The 12,630-nt window shown below is 44.2% G+C and overlaps 2 protein-coding genes across 3 annotated transcripts in view; both read right to left on the bottom strand.

Annotated features, from left to right (window-relative positions):
• Window positions 1–2,604, bottom strand: part of LOC119404652 (uncharacterized) — a 240,603-nt gene extending 237,999 nt beyond the window's left edge. For both annotated transcript variants that reach the window (XM_037671236.2, XM_037671237.2), the window contains exon 1: window positions 2,323–2,604. The gene's annotated coding sequence lies outside the window, so the exon portion shown is untranslated. The remainder of the gene's footprint in view (window positions 1–2,322) is intronic.
• Window positions 2,605–9,497: 6,893 nt separating this feature from the next.
• Window positions 9,498–12,549, bottom strand: LOC119404647 (RNA polymerase-associated protein RTF1 homolog). Its single transcript, XM_037671230.2, has one exon. It carries the CDS (start codon window positions 12,327–12,329, stop codon window positions 10,242–10,244), a length of 2,088 nt encoding a protein of 695 aa, XP_037527158.1. The 5' UTR covers window positions 12,330–12,549; the 3' UTR covers window positions 9,498–10,241.
• Between the last annotated feature and the right edge of the window lie 81 nt (window positions 12,550–12,630).

The raw sequence follows: 12,630 nt of genomic DNA, 5'->3' as shown, positions 1-12,630 counted from the left end.
CTCATGAAGAAGGCCTTTACCTTGAAAGGCACCTCGTAATCAAAGATTCGTAATGGCTCGCTGCCGGCGCTTATCTGCCTCATCTAACTTTGCGCTTTTAATTGTCTGTCACACACTCGTTTGTGCATCTGCCTGCGCATATCTTTAGCATATGGTGCATTATTCGCATGTTCTTTGAATAAAATTTGCCAACTGAAGTCTAGCGTTCTGTCCTGTGCCGCATTTTTTTCCTTTAAGTTTTTAGCGTTAGATATGCCACAGAAATGCACCAAAACTAACTTCGCCTAACTTTCTTCGAAAAAGCTCTCGCAATATACGGTAGTCAAAGTGGCCTGTTTCGAGTGGTGTAGGAGAGGTCGACTGACTCGGGCGAGTGCGTGACGTGAAGATGCTCATCCCCCTTCTTACCCCTTTCCCACCTTATCCCCAACAACGACGTCATCCTTTTATTTCAATAAAGGTCACATTCTTCGTTAATCAGCCTTCGTTTGAATCTACATATGTACCATGTTGAACAGCGTAAAAAAATTGTCATTTCACGCGAACGCACGGAAAAGCGTCCCACATTAAATCGCCCCCCACTACGCGGAAACAGAAACATGCATTTCGAGGCCACTCGTGAGGAATGGAATTGGTAGTCCCGTCATCGCCACTGTATTAGCTGCCAACGTCTATTTTACTTATGCCAGTTGTTCACCGTTATCAAACTATTTATAACGTGATTAATAACGGTGTCACACGGGCAGTTTTGATCGCGATCAGAGCCGATCCGGATTAGGCTCGATCCGGATCAGGTGCTGCTACACGGTCACCTTCAATCGCGATCAAGCCCGATCGGAAGACGATTGCGATCTGCGCATCGCGGTTTGCCTCCGAGATCGCGATTTAGCTGACGTCTGTAGCAGGGGCGCAGCCAGAAATGTTTTTCGGGGGGGGGGGGGGGGAGTGTTCAACCATCCTTAATGTATGTTCGTGTGTGCGTTTGTATGTGTGTGTGTACATATACACAAGCAAGATTGAAAATTTTCGGAGGGGGGTTGAACCCCCCCCCCCCCCTTTGGCTACGCCCCTGGTCTGTAGCAAATTCGATCAGGATTAGGCTGGACCATGCAGCAGCGACCAACTTGTTTATCGCGATGAGAAGTCCGATCCGGATCGGCCCTGATCGCGATCAGTGTGACAGCGGTATAAAACGTGCTTGAGAACAAACCTATTAATTAACAACTACATTTCTGATGAGCTGGCGATCCTCAGTTACGAGGATTAATTTATAAATGAACAGCGACAAGGCACAGTGCAAACTTCCGATTTCGGCAGCTCCTCTAAAGTCCTTTTCGCGTGTCCGCAAATTGACGTTTTCATAATGATATGCGAAAGCGGCCTGTCTCCGCCATTGTGCGTATTGAGGGAACGCTAACTTAACTTTTTATGTTTTTTCGAGAAGCGCGCGACGTGAGGATCGAGCCCTTGTGCATGGCCTGCTAGGTGCTCAACCTAAGCGAGGATATCGTTCTTATAGTGGTAAGAAAATACTATCGAACTCTCATAACACGTTTACCTAGGTCGTTTATATGTGCCTTCCTTTCCCGTGAGAACGCAGATATAAGCCGTGTTCAATATGCCTCTCTCGCAGTATGCAAATGTTTAATTATTTTATAGTTCTATTGCGAGTCACTGCTGCTGTCACGCCCTACGATACCGGGATCGACCCCTTCAGTAGTCCTTCAGTCTTGATTTTTGGGCAATACGATTGTAGCGCCTGAGACTTCAACGTTCAGTTTTCGTCCGCTCTGAACAATTTACCGGCGTTGGAAACCCCGAGATCGGGCATGTATAGATTGTTTCTGACGAAAAAATGCGGTCGTAGTCCACATTTATTTATTAATTAAAATCAACCGTCTAGCGTAAGTTCCTCGGCTGCTATAGGTGCGTTTTGTCCTAGCTGATTCGTGAAAGATGTACTACAGATGTGTTACACTACAAATTAAAAATAAATAAATAAATAACCGAACACGAATGCAATCGGACTGCGGCGCGTTATTGAGGAAATAATATTAATTCGACCACAGCCATGTATGTGTTCGTGACTGTCAGTGGTTCCAAGAATGAAGACGCCTAGAGCGGAAGCATTGCAAAGAAGAAAAAAGAAACTGGTTCAGCCTTGAAATCGGGGGCTGGCGCGCACAGCTGTGTACGGGCGTGTGTAGCATGCGCTGTAAAAGGTTCACGGAGTCACACTTGCACGTCTCGACGAACGCTACTCACACGGTATGCATGACACACTGCTGTTGCCGAAACTAAAGTGGTAAAAATAGCACTCACTTTTTCTCAATGCACGCAGGGTCGCCCCGTTGACGGAAAGCGGCGAGCGTATAGCCGCACTGTTGACAATTAAGTAGCACACACCACAGCACAGCTGCACTCCTCTTAGTGAAAGCGAAAACTCCGTTGTTCAGCGAGAAGCCAAAGCGGAACAGCGACAGCCACAAACACACGTGAAGGCAAATCGGTCGTTCGAAAAGACCACCTTGAACAACCGCGCCGGCGACTTGCGCAGCTCCCACTACGGCGACACTCCGCCAAGCGCGCCGACCACTCTCCGCCGCCACCCCGGCCACCCGCTTCGCTTCGGGCGACTTTCGCTGCTTTCGCCGCAGATACCTTTCAAACGTCGTGAGGTAACGTGCGCACTCCGTAGTACAGAATGTCACACAATACGTAGTTTTAAATTTGTCGTTCACAGTTGGCAGCGTCACCTGTTGTGTGACAACTGTGAAATGTAAAATAATTTTTTACCACTCAAGTAGGCAGAATTAGTAACGTTTTTATTACATAGATGGCGCGTAAATCTGTAAAATTCTAAAAATTAGGTATTTTTTTAAACGTTTTTTTGCGACTGTAGGCCTGTGCGTACGTTTGCAAAGACTTCGCGGTTTTTGCTGCATCCGCTGTTTGTTTGACTTCACTGCTTGTCCCGCGCGCGTGTCAGATATGCAGCAGTGAGCGGAGCGTTGACGCGTTGTTGAGAATGTTTCTTCGCCATTGTAAACTCGCTGGTCGGCACTTGCGTGTTTTTGGGCCGCGGCGGCAAATATTTTCGTTCGAGTTTACCGCGTAAGTACTAAGTCGGCGCTTTGCTTTAGAAAAGCCGTTTTCTTTCCCTAATTTTCTTCCTTCATTTTTCCTCCCTTATTCATAATACGGATAGCTATAGTGGACTAGGTTGGTTAAAAAAAGAAGTTTTCCTTTAAAGGCGCCTGAGCTATGTAATAAAATGAGCACACTCAATAAGGCTGGAAAAACATTAACAATATTTCACAATCAGTAGCTAGTGTGCATACTCAATGTGCTGGAAAATAAATCACATTTCAACCTTTATTTTATGCACATTTGTCACAATGCTGTAGTGTGCAAAACAATTAAAAAAAAATAGATTAACCTATTAAGATGGAGGGTTACTCTGAATCACGAGTAAAAAATGGGTAAAAAAACAGATCAGGAGCCCCTACCTTATCGGGGGCAAGCGAAGCTTGGCTAGTGCGTGCCTAATGTCCTGCTTTTATTTATTTATTTATTTATTTATTTACTTATTTATTTGTTTGTTTATTTATATATTTATATATTTATTTATTTAGGGGTAGCAGTTGTCCCCAGAACGCCCTTTTCGGGCTGAATTGGCATGGCGTCTTTCATGTTCTTTTCAGCATTCGTCAGCTTCTAGAACAGCCCAACGAGAGGACTATCACACTATTATGCATATACAGAAAACTGATGTATATATAGATGACTGCTGATGGAACAATTTTCTGCAGAAGTAACAAAATACATTTGTGTTAATACTTGATAGCATTGTCATTTTTATCTGCAATCTGTTTTACCTCTTCTGTGTATTCTTTTAACCTGACATGTTAAGCAATCTGTGTTCTTGTACCTTCGACGTTTCAATTCAATATTTGATAGAATTTAATTTTGATCTGCTATCTGTAAATCTGTTTTACCACTTCTGTGCGTTCTTTTAACCTGTTATATCATACAACTGTGTTCTCCTATCTTTAGTGTTTTGTACTGAACCAACCCTACTATATGTCTCGTATAGAGACAGAAGTATTTGTAAATAAATTATAAAAAACAACAACAGTTACATATGCGCTTGAAGTGAATGTGTTAACTTTTTAAATGACCTCTTGCCACAGAATTATTCAACATATCATAATATACCAATGTGTATGTACATAATTAAAGTAAATTGAAACAGTTTTTTAGAACATTTGTGTTTTGTGGGTGTTACCACACATAGAAGTATAGGAAGAACAAAAATGCAAGCTTTGTTTGCACTGTAACACTTCTACAAAAATGTGTCTAACTATATTTCTGTTTTAGAATGCACGACGATGATGAGCAGTCAGGACACGAGATATATGTGACCAAGTTTCCGAAATTCATTAAAGTCGTGTTTTGTTTCTATGTCAGAAGATAGATACCATACTGAGCCATACGGCTGCAGTATGAAAGTATGCATATTGACATGTGCAGCAAAATACATGTTTTAGTTTGACGGCATGATCACCACGAAGGAGTATGGGCTATGATAAAAGGAAAAGCAAGTTATACTCAGATACAAATGCAGAATTGCTCAAAACACCACACATTTAACTCCCAAAATATGCCTTGAGTAAGTCTATGAGTAAGGAAACCAACCATGCAGGCAGATCCTCATAACTATAGCAAATATATTTGGTGGAAATGATGCAGAGACAACATAGAAAGATAATACAAAGCATTTCTTATTCCAAATTCCATGCATGCCATCTGAAACATGTTCATGAAGCCATGATGATGAGGATGTGTGTTGCCTGTTGCTCGACTGTCGCAGGCATATCACACACAGATCGTGCAGGACTTCTGTTTACTGGATTCAGAGTGAAGCTTCTCACTTGCCAATACACTAGGCCCATGGCCACCAAAGATAAATCACAAAGCAATGACAGTGCTTCAACAATTTTTTTATGTGCATCATGCTTGAATGAGCCAAACATTAGTGGTCTGTGTTAAAATGAGGGCTTTTGAACTCACCGAACACAACTCTAAATGTTTCTTTTCTAAATCTTATTTTTATCCTAATGACCAAGAGAGAAGAGGTAGCCATCACCAAGAAATAACGACAACTCCTTCATTTAATCTTAATTCAATAATAAAAAAAGAACACTGTATAAGGGAATAAAATGAAATTTGAAGTAAAAGGTTAATTCTGAACAGGAAATAAAAACTACTAAACATTTAAGTGCAAGAAAATCTTAAAAAAAAAAAACAGATTTCCTGTGTATGGAAAAGTAACTAAAACACAATACTGTGAGGCTCTTCAGGAAAACATTGACATGAAATTATTATTTAAGAAACTTTACACTCTATGCGCAGTTGAGTACTGGCCATAAGAGGCATGAACATGGAGTGTTCCATGCTCCCTGGTGATCTTATGCAAAATGTAAGCACAATGCAACTGAGTCCACTATGAGGAAGGTGAGGTTACATTGCAGGGAGTTTAAATATGCACAGGCCAAGGTGCTTATGTCAGCAGCCGACAAGATGAGTGACCATATATAGGCTGACCTATATATGGTCACTATATATATGGTCGTTAAGTTCGTCTAACAACCTATAAAACTTTCCAGGATACAGGACACTACTTCTTGCCACTAGCATTGGGCAAATAAAAAGGTATATTGAAAAATATTGGCTAATAAAATTGAATACAAATATTTTTTCTAGGAGTAGTTATTGATCCTCGGTTAAAATTTAATTTGCATGCATGTCACATTAAAAAAAAAGCCTTTTAAAGATTACACAATCTTTCCTAATTTTGACACTTTTTTTAAAGCATAAATACCACATAATTTTTATTATAGATTTATTCAGTCTGACATGAACTGCTATATTGTTATCTGAGGCTGCATGTATGACATTCACCCTACATCCTATGAGGCCCTATGAGACTCAACCTACAATTAGTACAACTGTCCAGACAAGAGCTTTTTGTGCAACATTACCTAGTATTAACACAGTGAACGCTCACTTGAGTGAACTTCAAGGGACCCAAGGAAATAGTTCATTTAACTGAATGTTCACTGAACTGAATATTCACTAGAATATGGAACAGCATTGGACACAACAGATATCGAGTCAAAAGTATTAAATGCAACTTATTTTGATAAGGATTGTGTAATTTTCATTTGGACTGGCACCCTTAAAGCTCAAGAAGACACAAAGCTGTCCAGAGAGTCTACGTTTCTGTGCACTGCCTCTGGCAGAGCTTGTTGTTGTGACACGAAGTCTCACGACTTCCTAATATATCCTACAGCCTCGGCTAGAGATACAGGATTTCAACCTGCCTCAGCCGTTACAACTTCATCGTTGCATTCTTCTTCTTCTGGTTCCGGACGAACAGTGGAAACAATTTCCAAGTCTGATAGTTAAGCACAGGTAACAAGGTCACATTCACACTGCACACAGTCCTCAACTTTGTTGAACTGATTTCAAAAAGGAGCCCGGGTCCGCAGATCAAGTACGTTCAACTGAAATATTCGCTATTCAGAAATTCGTTTAGCTGAAAAATTTTTGCATAGAATGCATAGGAAGACCACTAGGCAATTTCTGAAAGATCGTTATTCTGAAATATTCATCAAGAAGACATTCATGCAAGTGAGAGTTCACTGTATCATGAAAGCAACGATTTGTTTAGATACCTCAGTATAATAAATGCGCACAAAAAGAAACATGTGCAAACTATTATTAATTCGAAAGCCCTAAATGGCTTGTGAGTAAAAATATCCTGCGTCCAGCATTGGCGACATGAACACGGATGGCACGAAAAGTTAGTAACTTAATGAGTGTATCATAGCCAGGAAGGTCAGTGGGCTGGCCCGCCGACCTTTCGCTGGTGGCCCAGCCCGCACATGACTGTCTACATCCGATATTTTTTTTTACATTGTGACTGAAATTTTGTGGCATTGCTAAATGGCACTTGCATTGTTTTCTAGCTTCTTGCGATTAATAACGCCTTGTTCGAGTAAGATACCTAGGGGTGATTGGTCTCAAACATCTTTTTTTTTCCTGAGGCACCCACTGCGGTCACCATGTGTTGAAACATAACTGCTGAACAAAAATTCTACACTTCAGTACTTCAGAATTTTATTATTCTCACTTGATTTGCATACACAAACACACAGGGGAAAGAGGGAGAGAGCAGGCTGACAATTGCCACCTGGAGGGGCACGCCTGCCTACTAAGAGAACGAGGAAAGAAGATGGGAGACTAACAGAAAACAGAAGACTTCAGAATTCGTGTCCAGATTTCAGTCATTCTGGAGATCTGTATCGATGTTTCTCGAATCCTGGTGCGAAATCTCCCTCAGAAATGACCCATGTATGAGATATGGGAAAGGCCTTTCAAATGGCAATGTTAGCTCTGCGGGACTAAATATCGCTACTGCAGCCCGTCAGCTGAGGTGAATTTGGGATTCGTCTCAGCAGGTCAGGCAATAGCCCCAGGCGTAGGCTGTTGCCTGTGCTCTCCTTTGCATTAGCTATAGGGACTGTCAATTTTTAAGTTCACAGCCATTGTCTACAAGATGCCATTTTCATCTGCCCTCTGTTACATTGGGAAAACAGGCCGTTGCATTAATGATCACCTGGCTGAGCATGCCTCCTCACCTAGAAGCTCATTTGCAAGTCACTTGGAAAAAATGTGGCTGTGAACCTTTTCTCGATAAATGTGCAATCATAGGTCAATACCCCAAGCACCGAACTCACATTTGTGAAGCGCTCGAAATTCATCAACTAGATAACTTGTGTTTCAGTATGCCTTCTGTATCTTTGCATCACACTGCCAGCTATAAAATGTACAATAGCCAATGATTAGCAGTAGCCCATTCTGAAATGGCACTTTCTTTTTTCTGTACTGGCCTTTTCTATATAAATGCATGCTAAAGTGTATTTCATTTGTACTTGGTCTTGTGCTGTTTATTTCGCGTCGTTATGCATCCACCAACCCAGTTCAGTGCTCTCCTGTACCCAGATATAAAATTGCAGATACTGCACATAGCGGATGCCAGCCTCTGCCCAACAGATAATATGCTGTATATTTGCAGGAAAGACATGTTTTTGAAAGAAAAGAGTTGTTAACTCTGGAACACCTTTGTAAGCTATACTCAGCAAATCTGTAATGCTTGAGTATGCCAGTAATGCATTCACGAACGTAAGCTCATCGGGCTGTTACTGCAAACGTGGCCCCCATCTGCAAACATAACCGAATCTACACTAATATTGCGTTAGTACGGTGTCCATACCACATAGAATCATGGTGCTGTCATGCTCACACACTTGAACATGTGTAACAACACATCCAGAGATGCAAGCAGTTTTTCAATTCCTTGTTTACTTGCTGCATAACCTCGTTTACAGAGCTATTTTCGCAAGCTTTCACAAAAATCTCAGCGCTGTCTACACTGTGGCTATCACGCATATGAGCTGGACGTACATCACAGTGCCTTCTTCAGGAAGACTAGCGCTTTTGAATTGTAACGCGACAGCATTAAAGAGCTTGTTTCGCAGAACTTCCGGTGTCGGCATCGTTGGTTGTGAGCGAAAAACCATCATCTTGTCCGTGACCGAAAAATCGATAAAGATGCAAATAGAATAAATAATAAAAGACAGGTTCGAGTGAGAATCGAACAGAGGTCATCTGCATGGCAAGCAGGCGTTCTGCCACAGGGCCACGATATTGCTTGAAACTGCTTTAGAAAATAACACGATATGAATGTCATGTAGTAGGAGTCTCCCTAACGCATGTAATATTGCATGGCGGAAGCGTAGAATCATGCCAGGCATCAAAACATGTGAATTGTGCAATGAGTGGGTGTTTTAAAGGCCCACCGATTATAAAGTGCTGACATATTTAATCATCATCAGCTACAAAAGCATTAACAAAGTGAGCAGCTGTGTAGGTTCGCGTGTTGCATAGGGGCCCCTTTGGTCATTCGCAAAAGGAATTATGCCGTAGTAGGCATTCAACAACTGTACTTGCCGTAGGCATTTTAGGATAGTTTGAAACGGCCAATGTTACGCGCAGAGTCGTTCATTTCCTTACGGCACAGTTGAGGCATGCATCGAGAACTGAAGCTAGGCTAGCTATTGAGAAGGCGATGTGCATGGGGCCCAATTACGCTATCGCATTCTACTCTTGAAGGCGAAGCTCAAGCGTCCTCCAAGTCTTCTGGCTGTTTTCGCAAGAGAGGTGCCTTGGAGACACGATTACCGCCACATCATCTATGAACGGCAATTTCCTGTTCGCAACACTTGAACTGGGCCAGGGCCCTTTATGATGCAGTGAATACAATGGGCTAGGCAACACTTGATATGCATATAATTAACAAAGTGCCAAATTGTTAGTTTGAACCAATGTTGCTTGCCCACATTTGTATGATTTAGAGTATACAGAACAAATGGATAAGTCACGTTTTGCTTTATTGCAGCATTGAGTGTTTAGTCTAATCTAAACATTGATGAAAGATGAAAAAAAAAACGAGACACTAAGTGTATAGGGCCAGGTGCCATGCTGGCATGCTCTGGCAAGGTGCCACATTTCGTAGAGTTTAATGGATATGTACAGTGCCGATGGTGGTTACATGTAAAGTGGCAAACCACACCTGCTGCCTATCATTTATACAAGCTTTAGTACATTAATTAAATGAAGGTTGCTACACGATGGCTGATTCTTCACAAACGTATTGTCCCACTACAGTATCGCTGGATATCATGCTTTTCACAACACTGTCCTGACTGTACATATTTGCATTGGATGCTGCATCAAGCAACAGTGGTCTGTTGTCCAATTATCTTTTAAGTGCCTGCAGTGTACATATACAACAAGCAAAAATGCACAATGTGCTTAAAGATTTGCCACAATAGCAATGAAGAATAAAACTTCACAGGAGATAAGTGTAAAAACACGTTTTACACGCAGACGCTAGCAACAATCCCCCCAACGAAACTATGCTTGCATTAGCATAAAAACTAGCTCTTCAGCAGTCAAGTGGCACAAATAATTCCTCAACACAAGAGTGCAAGTGCCCAAGCAATACGCACACGGCCACCACAAGGCCGATCAAGATGATTGCTCAGCATAGTAACATGAATGACGGCACAGACAGTTGCCAGCCATTCAAAAGGCCGCAAATGCAGAGAGGGTCATATAAGTCCCCGCAGTTTTTTGTATTCTTCCAGGTTGAGTGAACGTTTGGGAACAGCTGGCCTCGCACCTGTTGATGGCCTTGCCACAGCCGAAGGTGCCGTGGAGACCGAAATGTCCAGGTCAATTTTTATGTCAAAATCATGTGCAGAGAACATGTCTTCTTCATTTCGATGAGGTTGCTGATCTTGTTGCTTACGAGTTGGTTCAACTGCAGCTGGATTAACCAGCGGCTGCTCTGGCTTCTTCACCGGTGCTGGTGCAGCTGCCTTAGCCTCTGCTGGCCCCCTTTTTGTGACGAGACTAGGAGCACACTTTCGTCTTGTGAAAGGGTCATCAGCCTTTTCCTTGTTTAACTTGGCTTCTTCCAGAATGGCACGTTCAATCTCAACTATGTTTTTCAGCCGGTTTCGCTCGTTAATGTAGCTAATGGCACTGATTGTGCTTGTACGCTGCTTGTCCAACTCTCGGGCACGTTCCTCAAGCTGCTCCAACTCTCCAGATAACCTCTGTGCTTCTTCATGGTCTCCTTTCTGCTCTGCCATCTCCTTCTGTTTCATGAGCTGAGTCTTTCGCACTGCATAGTTGTGTGGATTACGCTGGAAGCGCTGCTTCTCGCTCACAATAGTCTCCACATCTGACTCCTTGTACTGGTAGTTGAGTGCGTCTTGGATGTCCTTCACCTTTCGTGTGACTTCTTCTGTGGTGGGGAATGAAGCCCCCTCGAGAGCCATCACTTCCTTCCATTTCAAGAACTCAGATTCTGAGAAGTCCTGGTTAGAGACAAATTCAAGCCGGAAGACCCTCTCCTGCTTACCGTGCTTCAGGCGTAAGCCCTTGTTGGTGCGGCAACGACCCAGAGCATACACTTTTGCAGTTTCAACCACATCTGTAATTTGCGCCACCCTGTACACAGCACGACCGTTGTTTGAGCCAATGCCAATACGAACAAAGCAACCAATTACAGTCTTTGCAAAAAACGGTGCGTGCACCCAGCGCTCCAGTTTGTGACGTGACAGCCGTATCTTGCTAACCTCTTCTTTCGTCGCAGCTACTTGTGGTTTTGGCTCTTCGTCGTCAGATGACGAGGACGAAGAAGAAGAAGAACGCCGGCGCTCTGACGTGTCGCCTCCAGCCTGGTCATCCTGATCCTCATCTCTGTCCGAGGCATCGTCGTCGTCGTCGTCCGAGTAGATGTCACTGGCTTTGAGCTTTCTGGTCGTCTGTGCTTGGGCCTCCTCTTCTTCCTGCGACTTGCGCTTTTCTTCCTCCTCCTTCTGAATTTGTTCCTGAAGCTTTCGTTTCTTCTCGCGCTCAGCTTTTAGATCCTTGATGGCCTGCGCCTTTTTGTCCAGCTTGTCTTTTCGTTCTTCTACCATGCGGCGCCTCTCCTTGCACCTAGAGCTGGCCGACACGCTGTCGCCGCCCTTGCTGCTGGCGGAGCCGCCTTCCTCCTTCTTGGCCTTGCGCTTTTGCTCATTCCGCTTGGCCAGCCTGAGCTTCTTTTCGATCTCGAACCGCGTCTTGAGCACTTCTCTCTTCTCGATGCGATTGAAGAGCTCCTGCTCGCGTTCTTTCTCCGTCATCTGTGCCAACCGCGCCTGATCTTCCTCGTCGCCCATGAGGTTCTCGTCGTAGCCATCGTTGAATTCCTCTTCTTCGGGATCGTCGTCATCGTCGTCTTCGCTGCCGCTGCCGCCGGCCGGCGCCGAGGAACCGCCGCCCGAGTCCGAAACTTCGCCCTCCTCGGGCTCCGATGAGGACGACGCGCCGCTTTTGTTCTCCGCCTCACTACCCGACGAGCGGTTCTTCCGAGCCGTTTTCTTCGACAGCTTGCCTTTGCGCGCCTTGGCGCCACCTTTGCCGTCCACGGTCCAGTCGTCGTCGCTCTCCGACGTCTCAGAGTCGCTGTACGCGGTCGCACCACCGGGTTTGGAGCCCTCGTCGGCTTGCGATTTCTGTGGCGAGCTCTCCGACTCGGACCTTTTCTTCTTGGCGAGAAGCAGCAGCTCACCGTCCAAGTCGTCGGGGCTGTCACTTTCCCCGCTGCTGGACTCCAGCACCACCCGGTTCTTGCGCTTCACCATGCTGCGTGCAGGAGGGCTAGCGCAGGGTGACGATACAACGAGCAGACTTTCGCGGTCTGACGCTTCCAGATGAGACAACTGCGACTTACTATCACCACGCTCTCGCTACAGGCTTTCAGTGACGCACACGTACTACGATCTCCGTGTTTCAACTTGTACCGGACACTCGCTTCTACAATGCATCATGGCCGCCCAAAACGATGCGCGGATGTGCTCGGCCGGCGAAGCAGTCGAGCAGCGGTCAGCGAACATTTATTCTTCGTTTCGTCTTTTAGTAAACGTTTTATTGTTAATAATTACG

Source organism: Rhipicephalus sanguineus, chromosome 9 (genome assembly GCF_013339695.2).
Source record: "Rhipicephalus sanguineus isolate Rsan-2018 chromosome 9, BIME_Rsan_1.4, whole genome shotgun sequence".
Lineage (NCBI taxonomy): Eukaryota > Metazoa > Arthropoda > Arachnida > Ixodida > Ixodidae > Rhipicephalus > Rhipicephalus sanguineus.
This window is presented reverse-complemented; position numbering and strand designations above follow the sequence as displayed.

What these genes read in the sequence shown, in the direction of transcription:
- LOC119404647 (XM_037671230.2), bottom strand. Translation starts at nt 12,329, where the DNA reads ATGGTGAAGCGCAAGAACCGGGTGGTGCTGGAGTCCAGCAGCGGGGAA.